The sequence below is a fragment of the Wasmannia auropunctata genome, unplaced genomic scaffold (assembly GCF_000956235.1).
Source record: "Wasmannia auropunctata unplaced genomic scaffold, wasmannia.A_1.0 LD335994.1, whole genome shotgun sequence".
NCBI classification, from domain to species: Eukaryota; Metazoa; Arthropoda; class Insecta; order Hymenoptera; family Formicidae; genus Wasmannia; species Wasmannia auropunctata.
In genome coordinates this window covers 1,193,908-1,211,004 of record NW_012026896.1, presented here as the reverse complement: position 1 = coordinate 1,211,004, position 17,097 = coordinate 1,193,908, and the positions used below count along the sequence as shown (strand labels likewise).

Below are 17,097 nucleotides of genomic sequence, written 5' to 3'. Positions count from 1 at the left end.
TATCAACATTAATATTATTGATAATAAAGATGCGATTTTATTATCCGAATTTATTATTAGAAAATAAATACTGCGGCTGTATTTAAGTTTCCGGTGAAAAATGTCGCTTAAATTAATCATAATTTAATGATTAAAAATGCAATTAATGATTAAACTCAACTTTACGTCACGTGGCTTCGACTGCTTCGAGGCAAGGAATCCATGGCTTCGAGCATACGCACGTGTTTGTCGTGTTTTTGTTGGTTAGCATCGATATTTATTAGAGACACAACTTGATAGTGCAGCTGGAAAGATGGGTAAGGCGAAAAAGATCAAGGTGTCTAAAAGCGAGACGAAAGAACCGAAAATAGGTCTGGCGGATCAAATAGAGCTCGAGAAAGCGGTGAAAGTAAAAAATAGGCAGAAGGTCAGACGCCGAGCCGACGAAGAGGAGGTTAGTCTTCGCATTTATTTCCTTCACTGCGTTCGTCTTGTTTCGTGCTGATTATTGTTTGAAATTAAACATAAATAATTAAGCTCCTTAGAAAATGCAGAAAAAAATTTTTTAACCTCACTTCTTCACATCTTTTTATTTCTGTTGAAACTTATGCTTTATTGTCTCTCGTCTAGTTTAGAGGTTAGTCTTCGCATTTATTTCTTCACTGCGTGCTTGTTTCGTGCTGATTATTATTTGAAATGAAACAAAAAATTAAGCTTTTTAGAAAATGCAGACAAACATTTTTTAACCTCACTTCATATCTTTTTATTTCTGTTGAAATTTATGCTTTATTGTCTCTAGTATAGAGGTTAGTCTTCGCATTTATTTCCTTCACTGCGTGCTTGTTTCGTGCTGATTATTGTTTGAAATTAAACATAAATAATTAAGCTCCTTGGAAAGAAAAAAAATTTGTTAACCTCACTTCTTCACATCTTTTTGCTTCTGTCGCAACTTATTGCTATTATCTCTCGTTCAGTACGTAGCGCCGAATCTGACGAAGAAGATCTTGTCGCAAGCCAGGCGGCAGCAGCTGGAGATCGAGGCTGAGGTTGGTCCGAGCGAACCCAGCCGGTGCGCGAAGAAGTCGGTGAAACTCGGCACCGCCGATTTCAGCTCAGACGACGAGGCGCGATCCAGCGGCGACGACGAGCCGGTGGAGGATGTGTACTACTACGAGAACATCGAGATCGACGAGGACGATGAACGGGCGTTGCAGATGTTCATGTCGAAGGACCCGGCGCCCACGCGGACGCTGGCCGACATAATAATGGAGAAGCTGACGGAGAAGAAGACCGAGATCGAGACGCAGTTCTCCGACGCCGGGACTGTTCAGCTGCAGGATCTGGACCCGCGGGTGAGGGCGATGTACGAGGGCGTCCGGGACGTTCTGGCCAAGTACCGCAGCGGCAAGCTGCCGAAGGCCTTCAAGATCGTGCCCACCCTGCGCAACTGGGAGCAGATACTGTACATCACGGACCCGCCCAAGTGGTCCGCCGCCGCCATGTATCAGGCGACCAGGATATTCGCCTCGAATCTGAAGGAGAAGATGGCCCAGAGGTTTTACAATCTGGTGCTGCTGCCGCGCATCAGGGACGACTTGGCCGAGTACAAGAGACTGAATTTCCACCTGTACCAGGCGCTGCGGAAGGCCCTGTTCAAGCCGGCCGGATTCATGAAGGGGATCCTCCTGCCGCTCCTGGAGTCGGGCACCTGCACGCTCAGAGAGGCCGTGATCGTCGGGTCCGTGATCGCGAAGAACTCGATACCGATCTTGCACTCCTCGGCGGCCATACTGAAAATCGCAGAGATGAATTACACCGGTGCTAACAGCATCTTCCTCAGGATATTTCTGGACAAGAAATACGCGCTTCCGTACAGAGTGGTGGATGGAGTAGTGTTTCACTTTCTTCAGTAAGATATACATTTATACAAGTATATATAATAATGAAACGAATTTCAAGCGGAAATTATTAAGAATCACGTTCATATAAAAATATATTCCATTAGGTTCGAGCGCGACAGAAGAGAGTTGCCAGTGCTATGGCATCAGGCTCTCCTAACGTTCGTGCAACGATACAAGGGCGATATCAGCTCCGAGCAGAAGCACGCTTTGTTAGAATTACTGAGGAAACATTGTCACCACTCGATCACTCCCGAAATCAGAAGAGAATTACAACATGCGAAATGTAGGGACGTAGAGATCACAGAGCCCACATCAGAACCAGTGAATACTGCGTAATGTGTCAAGATATCAAAGATGTCAATGTCTGTATCAGATTACGCATCGAAAACTGAGAACGCCGAATTGAAGATTAGAGTTCGACGTTGAGATATTTATTTTAATCCATTTCATTCTGATTAGTTGAATTCTAATCTCCAATTCGCAATCCTCAATCTCCCATGTGTAGTCTAGTATTGATAATTACATAAAGGTAATTAGATAATTAGAGATAAAGATTTGATAAAAGATATTAGAAAGGATTGAAATCAAATTGAAGTATATCTTGGTAAATTAAATAATTCGCAAGAAGATACGAATTTCTGTGTAAAAATACATCTGTATTTTGGTCCTCCTTTATCGCGTCCTAAACTTAACTTAAACTTTAAATACTAATATTTGCATTATTTTTACAATTGTCACGCCATGAAGAAAATGAAGAATATGGTGTGCAGATTATGCAGATTAATATGTACAGCAATCATATAAAAGTCACATTCATACAATTGTACAAGTTATAAATATATTTTATGTTATCAATCATACGAATATATCATTCTACTCTCGTAATACACATACTCATCCGAACAGAAATGCTCATTGCACTTTGAACTTACAATTAGTAATAATTGTGATATTAATGAACATAAATAAGAAGGTACCGCGCGACTTGGAAAGCTACGAGTGATCCGCGACTTACAAATTTAATATTATGCTGCGTAAATCCGATTCCTTCGAATCAGACGTTTATATCTCAGTTTTATCTTTAGGACTGAAAACCATCGAGTCTTCCTGTTTCACACCCGCGTACTCCGAGTCGAGAGCAGCGTGCTGATCCACAGAAATCGTCTTTGCTATTCTCTGCTCGGACAAATAAAGGTTTGTGTTAATCAGAGGCACTTCAGTTGTACTCGGTTTATTTACTCTTCTCTCGGATTCCCTCTTCGCCTCCGATACCCCCTCTGCCTTCGGTCTCTCCTGCAATTTCGAGCAGGTCTCGCCGTCCGCATCGCCGACGTCTTTAGCAAGAGATTCGGATTTCTCAGTCGGATGATCGCCGTCGATCTTCGTGTCGTTCATATTCACCTCTCTGTCGACGTCTCTCTTCTCGCGTTCGTTATTCTCCAGAATGTCTCGATGTACACCGAGAACCTCCGGCTCACTCTTGTTCAACGACGAAACAATCGGCTTGTCTAATTTCGACTGATTCGTCATTTTTAACGCTATCGGCACGGAATACTTGTCGTCGTATTTCCCCTGCAATTTGTCCGACGCGTTCGCGACTTCGTTCGTAAGGACCTCTCTCTTCTCCTCCTTCGCCCGATGATTTTCATTCTCTTTAGCAAGCCCCTCTCCCACGGCGGACCTTTGTAGAATTCCCTTCGACAAGACGTTCAAGATGGGACCCTTCATATTTACGGAATCGTTAGATTTCAACAACACTCTTTCTACCTTCCTCTCGTCTTGCTTTTTTTTCTGTAACGATTTCTCCGATGTTTCTCGCTCGGCGACTGCCTCTTCGATAGGAAGAAGTACATCTGGCGCATTTCCTGGTATTTGCTGTGCAGGTTCCTCTACATTCTTATTTTGAGAATCTTCGTGAAACAGATCTACCTTTTTCTTGCTACTTTCAACCGCGACGTCCACATTATTCTCGTCTCGAGGCTTTTCATTTGATTCAATTTTGTCAGCATTAATTTCCTTCTCTTTCAAAGCTTCCTTATTCTTCTCGATAGTGATCTCGTTATTTTCAACAGTTTTCTTATCGTTTTCTCGCAAATTACTCTTGCTCTCCGGCAAAGCGTTATCCCTCGTGTCAACTTGTCCCTTCTCGTTCTTCTTCAATATCTCGCCCTTCGCCATTCTCTGCTTCTCCCTCTCGAATTCCTGCTTTTGCTCCTTGATATCCTTCAGAATCTCCTTTTGCTCCTGCATCATCTGGCGTTGCTCCAATTTGTGCTTCTCCAACGTTTTTCTGAGCTGCTCGTGTCGCTCCACAGCTCTGGCATTAGCCGTGTCCCCGTCATCAGCCGCCAGCTCTGACTCCTCCTTCTTTATCGCGTCCAAATTAATGAGATTGTCGTTCTTCTGCAAGTCCATCGATTGCTCCTTCTCCTCGATCATCTTTATCTTCTCTTCCGCCTTCAACGTAACCGATTCGTCGATTTTAGCGTTATCGGCGTTTGTGGCGACCTGTGATTGCGCGTTCAACATTTCATTCTTGATTGTTTCAACTACATTCTTTGTCTCTGGCACACGAGAGTCTATTGCTATGCCATCAGACTTTTCGACATTTGGCTTCTCGCTGACGATCACACGTTCGACGGGTATTGGCGGCTCTTGCCGAACGTCTTTCACCTTCAGATCTAACGTTTTGTCGACAACATTTACGTCAGGCAATTGATTAATGTTGTCTGTAATACAAACGTTAAGAGGGTAATATAACATAAAATTAAGATAACAATAAAAGTGATGGGTAAATTTGAATAAATCTGTACCTTTTCTAGGAATAAGTTCCAAACTGTTGGGAATTTCGGGAATGATATGTGAATCCTCTTTAATTATGTCTAACGGTAAATCGTTTATTTGCATGAGCGGCTTACTAGTCACCGCTAACTTCGCATTTGTAGACTCCTCGATGGCGTACAAATTGGCGTACGTGCCGAGAATCATGATCCAAACGCCGACGATTAAAATGCACTGTAAACGCAAAATATACGCTGTATAAAAAAAAAAAAAAGTCGTAAAACCAAAAATCGGTACTTTACCTGTGCCACTAGTCTTTCGTTAGTATTTTTGCTGCTTATAGATAGAAAGAATACTGTCGGGAATATCAGACAAATCATCACGCCGATCGTCGATCCCACGATACCGAGAACGAATTCTATGTTCGGCACTAGAATACCGATGATCAGGGAGATGCTGACTATCGCGAGCGTGAGGCATCGAAACCTGGACTCCGGCAGATAATTGACAGACGGTTCGTGGGTATACACCTGGTGTAACAGTAAAACGTGGATTAGTAGATGTTAGCAGTAACTTGTAGATTTATCTGGACCTGTCATACGTACCCGGCGAAATAAAAGAGAATTCAAGCTCGCACGACATGGAAATATGACTAGAGGGAAACTAAATGCAACCGAAAACACGAATCCCAGTTTAATCAATTCTGACGTTATGCTAGGCTCGAAACTCAATAAAATATTTCCTGCAACATAACAACGATAAGAGTAAAACAAAGTAATAATAAGCTGTTTATTGTAAGGTTTATTGTAAGTGTGTAATAGCTTTGAATTACCTGTAAATGGTTGAGTACAGAATGCAATGTAACCAAACAGGCCAACGAACATGTATACAAGTGTACATATATTCAACGCTCCTCGTACAACGTCGTTCATCTTCTCCAGGGATACGTTTGGAATGGTTTCGTATATCTCGAACAATTGTGTTTGACAGAAAAGAGCCATGGAAAATATTGGTAGGCATTGGAGGATACCAGCCGGTCTCCAGTAATTGACACTGTTAAACCAATCTCCCATAAAAATATGTACGGTCGATTCGCCCATGATCTGTCGATTGGAAAGGAAAATACCTTAATTATGTATTTTCAAGCATGATACAAGTACAGTTTTGGCCATAAATATAAAGTACCCACAATTTATTGCAATTATCTTGGAAAAGGCAGTAATAAAGGCCAAAGAATAAAATAAAATATTCAAATTTTTATTAAAATTATTCTTTAATTTATTTTTCCTTGATATATATAGATATATAGGACGTTCACGTTAATTTGTGGCGCTTCATACGGCTGTATCTTTTACGAATAAATTATAGTTTATGCATTATATAACATAAACGAGCGTTATACCTTTAATACAAGACAGAGATAGAAGACAATGGTGGCGGTGCAAATGCTGGACAGACTATCGATATTACGGAGCAGCCCCAAGGGCAGGACTATGAAGACTCCGGTGACAATCAGCAAGCTGGTGCGAATGTCGGCCGGGTTCTTGCTCATCATCTTGCAGACTATCTGCGGCCCCAGATCGCCGACGACGACGAAGTAGGCGATGCACGTGCCCAGCATGAAGCCGATGATGAACAACTCGGCGAGGAACTTTCCCATGTGGCCGAACGCGTGGAAGGCGAGCAGCTCGAAGTTGCGCCTCCTCGAGATCACGGCCGACTTGACGAGGAAGTGACAGGCCAGTCGGGACAGGGCGCTGCACAGAAGCAGCACCAGGACGGCCAGCACTATGCCGCACTGCTTGAAGCAGAACGGCATCGCCAGAACGCTCACGCCGATGATGCTGTTGGCGAGGGTCATCACGTGCGACATTTGGGAGATCATTCTGGCGAGGCCTGACGGCCCGGAGGCCCCCGTTCTCTGCGCTGCGACTTTCTCTCGTCCAACGCGGCACGGTGGCAGACCCAGTTGGAATCTCACATCTCATCGAGCTCTCTGCGGCCAGGAGTAACCTGCCAACGAACGCATTGTCAACAGACAGTCGAGCTAACACGTCGTTCGAGCTAACTCGATCGTTAATTTACCGGGATCAAATGTCTTACCGCGAAAAATGTGTTCCGCGCGCTGTTCTCCAGCGCGAGCAAAAGTAATTTCACATGCGAGGCAACTGCGCGGCATCAAGCACCAGCTTGCTTCCTCCTTCCTGCGGTCGAGGAGGTTAAACCCGGTCCGATATGGTTGCCACGCACGATGGATCAATTTGCGTCAGCCGCAAGTGGATTCTTATCATTGTTTTCCCTATTACATTGTACGTCATACTCTGATGACAAATCGAACCAACGAGAGAGGGAATTGCCGAGACGCCGGCTCTTCCGGACTACCACCACCTTGGACTTTTGCATCATTCGACATTCATAAAGGCATGAAGCAACGCACACACGCGCACGTGCCCACATTGTCCCCCACACACACACACACACGCGCGCGCGCGCGTGCGTGTACGTGAAAAAAATATTCATTCAATAAAATTTAATGATTCAATTATTAAATATATTTAATTGTGAAATAGTTGAATTTTTATTTATTTTCATAATCGTTTCTGAAAGCGATTAATAGAACTTTTGACGTGCTGGCTACGGTCCTTCAGCTGTCTTTCTAGAACGTTATCAAATAACACAGAACTACATATATAGATTTCTTTATTTTTTTTTATTATAAATATTTAAAAACGTCCATATGTGTGTACTCTTATGCGTGGACATAAATATCTAATACTTGATCTATATCTCGAATTGACTTACGAGACATAACGCGATTTATCCTTTTTTTTAGTTTGTGTTACGCTGATTAATCGCAATATATTAGATTGTTACAGATAAAAATGGACACGCTGGGCCTTGATCGAGTTCTGGCATCGCAAAGAAAAAAAAAAACAAATTTTATGTACATAAGGTTGCATAATTATTGCTCTCGCATGAAAATATGGAAATATGTGAGAACGTAGCCTGAAGACAGATTTTACAATAAATATTTTGCTGCGTCAAGATCGACACGTTCGATCTTCGGAATGAAATCTTGAATTTTTTTGTTACGGAGATCAGGTATGGATGCCACGAATCAATTTTTCCACATCTCTTTTTTATATACCTATATATAAATTGAGATAAATCTTGCCTAGTATACGTTTAAGATTCTACAATTACATTTGAAATTGATTATATGATTCCTCAACTGCCCTAAGCTCCACCGCACTTTCCGACCTCATTTTGTTTCTCTCTCTTCGTACATTACTCAAAAATATCAGAAGGATGTATCTCCATTCCTTTCTCAGATTCCTCTTCAATTTATCTAGTTAAGATGCGAGAAATTAACTTGTAACTTTCTAAAGCTTCTCAATTGTCAAGCTACTCTAATATGTCCTGTAGCTTTCGCTCTCTGAACTGTGTTACAAGTTAATAATACTCAATTCGCCAGATAAAACCCAGAGGGGCAGCCAAAGGAACATTCGCTAATCTTTCGAGTAATGTAAGACATATTTTTACACTTTCATAAAGAACATCGTTATGATTACAGTATAGTGTTATTGCATGCAAGGATTAATTTCCTTCAAGATTAATTTGCGTATTATGTACAATAGGAAGCGAACAAATTCGTCAACACATGATTTTATCCAAGAGCAATTGATTTAAAAGACAGTTCTAGCCCCTTTCCTTAGTATAAACGGTGTACTAGTCTCTATCGAGTGATTCAATTAGCCGCGAGTGGGTGAGAAGACGTACGAAATTACACACCGATCGCGCAAACAAAATGCATGCGGCCGACGTGTACATTTACGTTTACATATGTATCGTTCTTGTATATATCATATGAGTTTGATTGCAGCGTCTGGGTGATATAATTCTTAAGTCGATCGTTAATATTTTTATGTAACCCATCCTTGGAATATTTGTATACATCTCTGTAAAATCCTTGGGAGTATTCATATAAAATTCTGAAATATACAGTCGCGAGACCTACTCGCGAACGATCTCTCGCAGAAAAATTTAGTTTACGAATGACACCGCTATAAAGGAATATGTATAAAAAGAATCAATTAATGGTCGGATTCTAAAATTCTGACGAGTTGCTCAAAACGCTGTTTCGCGATCGCGGATATATTTTTAATTATCTTTGTGCGGTATTTTCAAAATTACATTTTCCGGAAAAAAAAAACATTTCGGAACACTCAGAGATACGCTTCGAAATTCCTAACGGTCTATGATTAAAACTGGGATATTATAAGCTACGTATAACACGCTCATACGTGTCAATTTCAATGAGGATGACGTTCCAGGAAATGAAATTTTTCCGATATTTCTAGACGTCTAAATATTTTTCAGAAATTTTGGGTAAAAACATAATGATTTCGAAATTATAGGGCGCGCGCGAGGTAGAGGCAGCAGACACCGATGCACTGTGTGCTGCCATTATTTAAGCTATTTAAACTTATTCGTTACTTAATTTAAATAAGAGCTTCTCCATTTTCTGAGAAAATGCTCCGGGGCAACCATCTATCAGGGATTCGCCCCGCCGTCTTTCTTGGTTTCCTCATTCGTGGGGTTTACCTTCTCGTCCTTTTCATTTTCTAAATAAAAAAAAATTAAATATAATTAATTTTTCCCCTGACATTAATTACAACGTGGTATAGACAAGCGGCAATATAATCAGATGCGATTTAATACCTTTTGGTTCCGTCTTTATATCCTCTTCCTTTTTTATATCAGTATCCATGGCCTCTTGACCTTTTTCCAAACGGGGCCGCTTCCTAGATCCCTAGATTAAGATAAGAAGGAACGAAATGATATTTTTTTAATATTTAACATTCGTTTTTTTTAAATTTGTAGAAAATTATACGTCAACTATTAGTACAACAAAGATCATTTACCTTGTAGGATCTATTGTCCCTTCGCCCGCCTTCGCCTTCATCTTCACTGTCACTATATTCGTTTTCATGTTGCATTCTTTTATCTAAGTCGCGTTGCGGCAATCGATCGTCCGGATTGACCTTTTCTTCAGCTTCCGAGTCCTCGATAACCGCTCCGTCCTCTGGTATCGCCTGGACTTGCACGCCAGGCGCGTGAGGTAGCATTCTCAAATTTTCAAACAGTCTCGTTCTACGAACAAACGCAATTACGAATTAGCTCACTTACAATATGCGTGTATATACCAAGCTAAACGTAGTATTGCAAGAATGCCTACTTTATTTTGTCCAAATATTCAGGGGTGTTCTGGTTCGCCATGTTCGACGGGCTAATATGTAACTTGAAGTCGGGGCCGAAGTATTCGAAGTAATCGTTATACGGAAGCTCGTTAGCGATGTCGCATCCGAGAGCGACCGACGTTTCGTACGTCCAACATCTGGACACATTCCTGATGGTGTAACCACCGCCGCCGACCATCAAGAAAGGCAAATTATATTTCTTCACAAACTCCACGCATTTGCCGTGGCCTCTGACGGTTAAATTGAAACATCCCAGTCGATCGCCTGCATTGATTTATATTTACATAATTAAAAGTTCTTGTAATCTTTCATTGTGTGAGAATAGCTACTTTTTAAGAAGTCCTACCGGTCAATGAATCAGCCCCACACTGTAGAACGACAGCAGAGGGTTGAAACGTTTCCATCACTTTCGAGATAATAGGGACAAAGATCGACTCATAGCTCTCGTCGTCCATACCATCTCTCAAAGGTATATTGACCGCATAATATTTTCCCTGTTAGCAATAAACAGAAGCCATGTACATTTAATGCAACTTATTATTTTACATGTGCGCAGTATTGTGTGAGTAAAAAAAAAGCACATTTTTTTTACCTTGCCTGCCCCGATATCGCGAAGATCTCCGGTTCCGGGAAAATATTCGCCATATTTGTGGAACGAAACTGTCATTACTCTATCAGTCGTATAAAAAGCTTCTTCTACTCCATCGCCGTGATGAACATCGATATCGATATACAGGACTCTCTGGTGATACTTCAGCAATTCCAGTATTCCAAGCACAATATCGTTCACGTAGCAAAAGCCGGAGGCCTCGCTCTTCTTCGCGTGATGCAAACCGCCGCCCCAGTTGATGCAGATTTCAGAAGCTTGCTTGTTGAGCTTCACGGCGGCGGCTACGGACCCGCCGGCTGACAATTGGCAAAACTCGTACAAACCGTCGAAAACGGGGCAGTCTTCTCCTACATTAACTAAACGCAAAGAGAAAGGGACGTGACAATAAATGTTTTCGCCTTCGACATTACAGCTTATCCAATAACGATGCCTTACATCGTTGCATCTGCTTGTTGTATTCCGACATATTATCTGGCCTTATAGACCTCAGAAATCTAATGTACTCGTCGCTGTGAAATTTCGTCATCTCGTCCGCCGTGGCTTTATGAGGCCGCTAATCAGTGATGAAGTATAATTGAATTATCAATATTCCATTACGTTTAACATCATAATCAAGTAGAACTATGCTTTTTGTGAGATTAAAAATATAATCTCCAACAAGTACTCACGTATATCTCCATCTTCCTGTAGAGACCGTAGTTTAAAAGTAGATTGTGCGTCATCCTTATGCGGTGCGGCTTCATAGGATGTCCCTGGCCATAATAGTAATTTCCGATATCACCTAGACAGATTGAAGGGACACGTGCATAAATGGATCGACATGGTAAAAAAGACGAAATATCTGGGTATCATTGGATGACGCGGTCGGCTGACGAGCTACGGTGCGCCGGAACGCACCTGAGAATCTCTCGCGGTAACCTATGCAAAAACAGTATCACCTTCCACGGCGTTCGCCGAAATACCGTTTTCACGGGAGAATATCTTCGGCGAGCGTGAATTACGTCGGGAAAGTGCCTTTTTGCGGTTCGTATTAGTCAATAATCTCGTAAAATCCCACTATGTTCCTTATAACCTAACCTATTGCCGTCTGCAGTTCGAGCCATCAGTTTCGACTTTTTCGTGACAAAACCTCGCGTCACGATTAAGAAGAGTGACAATTCTAAGCATAGGGCGAATAATTATTGCCACATATGGTCAGATATATTTGAAAATACGTGACTTGTGAAACGTCGAAGCTCCATCATGCGATCCGGATTCCTACACTAGGTCGATTGAGAAAGCGAATTTTTCGATTATCAGCCGCTATCGTGAGGAATAGATGGATTACAAGATTGTTATTTGTAGTAGGAGATATTGATTTGATAACGTCAAAGGTGCTCAAGTATACGGCGGCAGTAACATATATATAGCAATGGCCGACGCTCTTGCCCAAGCTTGCCTACGATCGCGCGTAACCGTGGGTGAGAATCTGTCGTCTTAACGTTACAAAAATCGTATTATCTACTTCCGGGAGCGTGCGAATGACGATGCAATGTGCTACGACGGTCGTGCCTGGACGTATTTATCATCGGCAAGTCGCGGACGGACCGATACGCCGTGGGATGCCGAGCTAGATCACGCGAAATAGACGCGGTAAGCGCGAACGGCGCAAACACATTTTACAAGCTTCCCCCCCACGCACGTGTATGTGTGTGTGTGTGTGTGTGCGTGTTGAGTGCGGCGTTTTTCGCGGGATCGCATAGTGTCGACGGGATTTCCACGGTAACTTACTGTCGTAATAGTAGCAGACGCGTTTCTTGTTGTGCGGCTGCATGGACATTTTTACTGGATCCATTTCGATGAAATTGACAAAACGCTCGGCACGGAATTAAACGAGGACCGCGGAGTGTCGCTGCTCTCACCAACAGACACAGCGTCGCTAAAACGACCGCACGCGCAGGCGTCGAAGACTCGTATGGGAGTTGCAGGCTTGCCGTGAAGGTAGCGCTGCGGCGGCGGCGATGCTTACGTTCATAGACCCTGCGCTATCGAGATCGGAACTCCAGACGTGAGAAATCACGGATGTTCGAAATTAGATTGGACAGAAGAACGATAGCTTTTTCCGGAAGTAGTGCTATAGAAATGTCATGTGATTGGTTGTCAAATTGAAAAATCAAGCCCTTTCCTTCCTTTATATTCTCAAATTCTTTGTTGAATTGCGTCAATTGCATGAGGTTATGTGCATCAGCTTTTTTTTGTTGAAAGAAGTCCAAAATGTTTATTTGAATTTACAATTCGCGATCTAAGATCGTCTTAAATACGATCTCAAGATGCTATGCTGTTATTTCATAGAATTTTAAGATCAATTATAAGACTCGACTTGAAACAATTTTAAATACAAGATCGAATTATAAATATTTCTTGGAGGAATAAAAAATCGAATTGAGTAGGTTATATTCAATTAACAACGATTTCAACGAATCATAAAATTTCTATCACTGATTATATAAAGCTATTACTCCAAACGTATATTGAATATTTTATAGTTCACATTACTTATAGATTTTTTGTGTTATTAGCACATTTCAGAATTCAGTATATCTTGAACAATAAAAGTACTACTTTATACATCCATCTTGTCATAAATTTGCAAGTCTCCTAACACTAATTATAAGAATTTATTCAGATAAGAGACTTTTCTTATCCATTATGGAATTATTAAAAAATGTTATATAGCACAAGGGAGAGAATCAAAAATGGTTTTATATTAAAATATTATAAAAAATATATTTAAAAAATTATACAAATTATACAATTCTTATATTTACCATTAATGGATTAGCTCTTTGAATATACTACGGAGCTCTTCAGAATAATATTTTCCATTGAGCATCTGACTTTAATGAACGCTCTTTTAAATTCCAAACCACAACCCTTGGACAACCGAAAATCGACTAGTATATTTCCGTTCATTTCTATAAAATTCACTTTAAAAACTAAAGCCATTTTACGGCGATCCACAGCAGACATAGTTACCTACAAATACATAACGTCATAAGAACAGGCATAGGTCAGTTATCTTATTAGCCAGTTTCTCTTTCTGCATTGAAAAAAAAAAGATAAACTCTGCATTAGTGCAGACAATTTAGCTAAAGAAGCTCCTAAAAAGGACAGGCTACATATCTTCTTTTTGTTTTTATTTATATGCATATAAAGCCTTACCACGCCAAACTCATTAACACGATAGGCATAATTCTCTTTCTCGCAATATCTCATTAGCCTCTTTACAATCTCCTCGTATTCTATTTTAACAAAGAATCTAGTCATTCGTCGAACCAACCTTTGGAAGGAGTTTTGCTGCAAGCAAAGAACATAAAAGTATAGAAATATCTTCTCAAGAGAGTTAACAGTACATTAATTCAAAGTTTATTTAGTAAGAGCCGTACCTGACTAGGTTGTGTGAACTGTAATTGTGTACCTAATAATAGATCTTCCACGTGAGCGGGTTGGGAAAATGAAAATGTTGGACGTGTGTCCAAATTAAATTGAATTGTATCATCACTTTCCATCCCGGGTAATTCAGGTTGGGACAAGCAGACATTTCTTAGATTTTCATCCTCTGCGTACGCCTGATTCAAATGGTTTCGTCCATCTACTTGATCACCTGTAAATCATAAATACCTCCTATTTGTCACTCGTGTGATAAAAAATATACTTATTAAAATGCAAGATTTTGCACAAAATATTATTATTATTATGTTATTTTATGTAAAACGTGTAGCCGAAATTTGTTGTGTTATCTGAGAAGTACATGCCAATGCTCTCTGCTTTGGTAATCTAGCTTTATGATACTTAAATTAAACTCATAGAGCTGTATTACCAAAGAAAAGGCAAGAGCTCTGCCGATTACAAAATCTATGCTGCGAAATGCTCTTCATGATTCTAATTAACATTTAATAAAAGCACTCACGTAGAAAAAGAAACAAGTGAGAATTCGTCGTATGCAGTATCCACTAAATTAGGTACCGAGTTCCCTTGAGTAATTCTATTAATACTCAGAGTCACTCAGTACCTGACTAAGTAAACACTATCTGGGAGCTTCCAAGGTTAATCTTCCATGGATGTCAACAACAAAAAAAGATGCAGGATACCTATATAACCATAAACTAAATAATGAACCGATCTAAAACGCTATTTACCTTTGGTAAAACTCCTGACAAACCACCTATGTTGCTTAATGTCTGACATTTTATATCTTGCCGACGACGAATCCGTAAGGATCTTTCTTATCAACGACAATGACAAATTGTCCAGTTTTTTCCACGGCGTAAGGGACATATATTTCCCATCTTGCCACGCGATATATTCAGGACACTCTGCCTGGGGTTGGTCCCATGGCAGTTCTATATTTCAGATATGGACCAGTTAAAAACTGAGGGGAAGTTAAGTATTAGATATACATGCAAGTTAAGTTTTAGATATTTCAATAAATTCCAAATCAAAGGCACATTTTGGCTTGTTTTTGCTACGAGATTCGTTTTCAACTGTTAATCGCGAATTTTAATTTGACTTTAAAATTAACAAAATAGTTGTATAAGTTATAATAATAAAAATAATTTATATACATATTTGATAATGAAATTATAAAAGTCATACTTCAGAGTTGATTTTTTTTTTAGATATTTCATATACGCAGTTTTACGAGGGGGCATTTACCTCCGGCCAATAACGCCACGAGAATAACTCCGCAGGACCACACGTCCGCGGGCTCCGCGTGATACGCCCTCACCAGCACTTCCGGTGCCACGTAAGGCAGCGTTCCGCACTTCTTCTCCAACAGGCGTTCTTTACCTTGCATACGATATATCGTCGCCAATCCGAAGTCACTTATCTTTAAATTGTCATTATTGTCCAGAAGCAAATTCTCTGGCTTCAGATCTCTGTGCGCCACTCCGCGACTGTGTAAATACTCTACCCCGCAGACTAATTGTCTGAAATACTTCTGAGCCCCCCACGTTGGCATACCGACGTCGGGTTCTGTAAAGAGTTAAAAATTGAGTCTCTTCTATCTTTTGTAATCTCTCGCACATTTTTGTGTGCGCGAGAAATTATTTCACAATATCCAGTCGAATCTTACCAATTCTATCGAATAGCTCGCCACCCGAGGCATACTCCAAAAATATATATTCCATGTTGGGCTCGCTGCGTTTCCCAAAATACTGTACAATATTTGGATTCGATAGCATACGATGGATAGCGGTCTCCTTGCGGACGGTCTGCCTCGCGTCCGGATGCTTCTCAATGTCAATCATTTTCATAGCGACTGCTTCGCCTGTAGATTTATTTACAACTAGTTTAACCCTGCACAAACACAAACATCAAATTACAATCGTAATCGATTGAATCAATTTAAAAAATTCAACAAAATAATACGTTCTATTATTTTTCACAATTAATAAATTTTCTCAAAATGTAAAAGGGAGCTCATTTACGAAAAAAAAAAATCACGAGTGGAAATGGCACGAAATTAAACGAAAATTCGCAATGAAAACGAATCGAGTGTCTGAACACGCGGGTCGTGCGTGTCCCCGAACAATGGGAACAATGGATCTTCGAAAGCCACGGCCGAGTATCTGGCCGAGGGACGCGCGAATAGACTGTCGCTAGGCTTAACAAAAGGACGAAAGGGGGGGAGAGCTCGGGGGGGAAACGTACTCGCCGTAGGCACCCTCGCCCAGGGTGTGACCCAGGAACCAGCCGTCCACGAACTCCGTCATTCCGGGCATGCCTCTCGTTCGGGTCGCAGAATATTCTCGACGCCTTGCCGCGCGCTCTGGAAACGATTGCGTATTATTTCCGACGACGGTAACGGCGGAACGATCCGTTCCTCGGCGACGTGGAGGAACGAGAGCCCCGGGCGGTTGCGTCGAGCGCGCCCGGTCCGGCGCGTTTCCGCGAGAACGGGGGAGCAAACTCACCGCGCGAGCCGATCCGGCCGTAACGGCCGACAGGATTTTCAAGCACGTGGTTACGGCGGGTTACATGGAGGAGCCCGTCGCGCCACTCGCGCGCTCTCTCTCTCTCTCCCTCCCTCTTTCTTCGTTCCTGTCTCTCTTTCTCTTTCTCGAACGAAAGCCGGCACGCGCGAAAAAGTATTTATCGGACGTTCGCGAGCTAGCGCGAAACTCGCGACGATTATCCGCGCGACAACGGCGATGCGACACGCGAGACGTTCAAGGACACCGGGCTCGCGCGAACGATACGCACAAAATCGCCGTCCGACACATCTCCTCCGAGGGACCCACGAAAATTTACGCCGAGCACGAACCACGCGAGGGAGAAAGCCAGGGGAGGAAAGAGAGAGAGAGAGAGAGAAGGTGTGATGGGAAGAGCGCAGGCGCGTGAAGCATTAAGCCTGCTTTGCAGTTGATCGAGCTTACGCAGGATTCACACTGCTTGCGAAGAATGTGACATTCGACGTATATACGACGATGCGATATCCAATAGATGAAATTGTCTCCCTAGAAATAATAAATGTCGCTAACTCTAAAAACCATAATAGATAAAGTCTCCTATTGGCAAAAGA

General features: G+C 41.7%; 4 protein-coding genes across 8 annotated transcripts; 1 reads left to right on the top strand and 3 right to left on the bottom strand.

The window, feature by feature from the left end:
• The first annotated feature begins 63 nt into the window (after nt 1-63).
• LOC105453850 (bystin) lies at nt 64-2,735 on the top strand. The gene is made up of 3 exons (XM_011696103.1): nt 64-433; nt 954-1,888; nt 1,985-2,735. Exons 1-3 carry the CDS (start codon nt 293-295, stop codon nt 2,214-2,216), a joined length of 1,308 nt encoding a protein of 435 aa, XP_011694405.1. The 5' UTR covers nt 64-292; the 3' UTR covers nt 2,217-2,735.
• LOC105453851 (putative sodium-coupled neutral amino acid transporter 10) lies at nt 2,516-7,093 on the bottom strand. Its single transcript, XM_011696104.1, has 7 exons — nt 6,765-7,093; nt 6,064-6,674; nt 5,494-5,764; nt 5,267-5,403; nt 4,964-5,191; nt 4,694-4,895; nt 2,516-4,609 (listed from the first exon to the last, which is right to left on the bottom strand). The coding sequence occupies exons 2-7, from the start codon at nt 6,544-6,546 to the stop codon at nt 2,943-2,945; spliced, it is 2,988 nt and encodes a 995-aa protein (XP_011694406.1). The 5' UTR covers nt 6,547-6,674; nt 6,765-7,093; the 3' UTR covers nt 2,516-2,942.
• Nucleotides 7,094-7,344: 251 nt separating this feature from the next.
• LOC105453849 (histone deacetylase Rpd3-like) lies at nt 7,345-12,483 on the bottom strand. 3 transcript variants are annotated; one of them, XM_011696099.1, is made up of 9 exons: nt 12,303-12,483; nt 11,201-11,313; nt 10,968-11,085; nt 10,515-10,888; nt 10,269-10,416; nt 9,901-10,186; nt 9,587-9,815; nt 9,384-9,474; nt 7,345-9,286 (listed from the first exon to the last, which is right to left on the bottom strand). In XM_011696099.1, exons 1-9 carry the CDS (start codon nt 12,364-12,366, stop codon nt 9,216-9,218), a joined length of 1,494 nt encoding a protein of 497 aa, XP_011694401.1. In that variant the 5' UTR covers nt 12,367-12,483; the 3' UTR covers nt 7,345-9,215. The 3 variants fall into 3 exon arrangements, with proteins under 3 accessions (XP_011694401.1, XP_011694402.1, XP_011694404.1); XM_011696100.1 differs by lacking the exon at nt 12,303-12,483 and adding an exon at nt 11,610-12,024; XM_011696102.1 differs by lacking the exon at nt 12,303-12,483 and adding an exon at nt 11,430-11,594.
• An 800-nt stretch (nt 12,484-13,283) lies between these two features.
• Nucleotides 13,284-16,830, bottom strand: LOC105453848 (serine/threonine-protein kinase grp). Of its 3 annotated transcripts, XM_011696097.1 has the most exons (8): nt 16,490-16,830; nt 16,227-16,344; nt 15,649-15,872; nt 15,228-15,548; nt 14,711-14,914; nt 13,958-14,175; nt 13,734-13,868; nt 13,284-13,547 (listed from the first exon to the last, which is right to left on the bottom strand). In XM_011696097.1, the coding sequence occupies exons 2-8, from the start codon at nt 16,295-16,297 to the stop codon at nt 13,350-13,352; spliced, it is 1,371 nt and encodes a 456-aa protein (XP_011694399.1). In that variant the 5' UTR covers nt 16,298-16,344; nt 16,490-16,830; the 3' UTR covers nt 13,284-13,349. The 3 variants fall into 3 exon arrangements, with proteins under 3 accessions (XP_011694399.1, XP_011694398.1, XP_011694400.1); XM_011696096.1 differs by having other exon boundaries at nt 16,227-16,830; XM_011696098.1 differs by having other exon boundaries at nt 15,649-15,843; nt 16,227-16,830.
• Between the last annotated feature and the right edge of the window lie 267 nt (nt 16,831-17,097).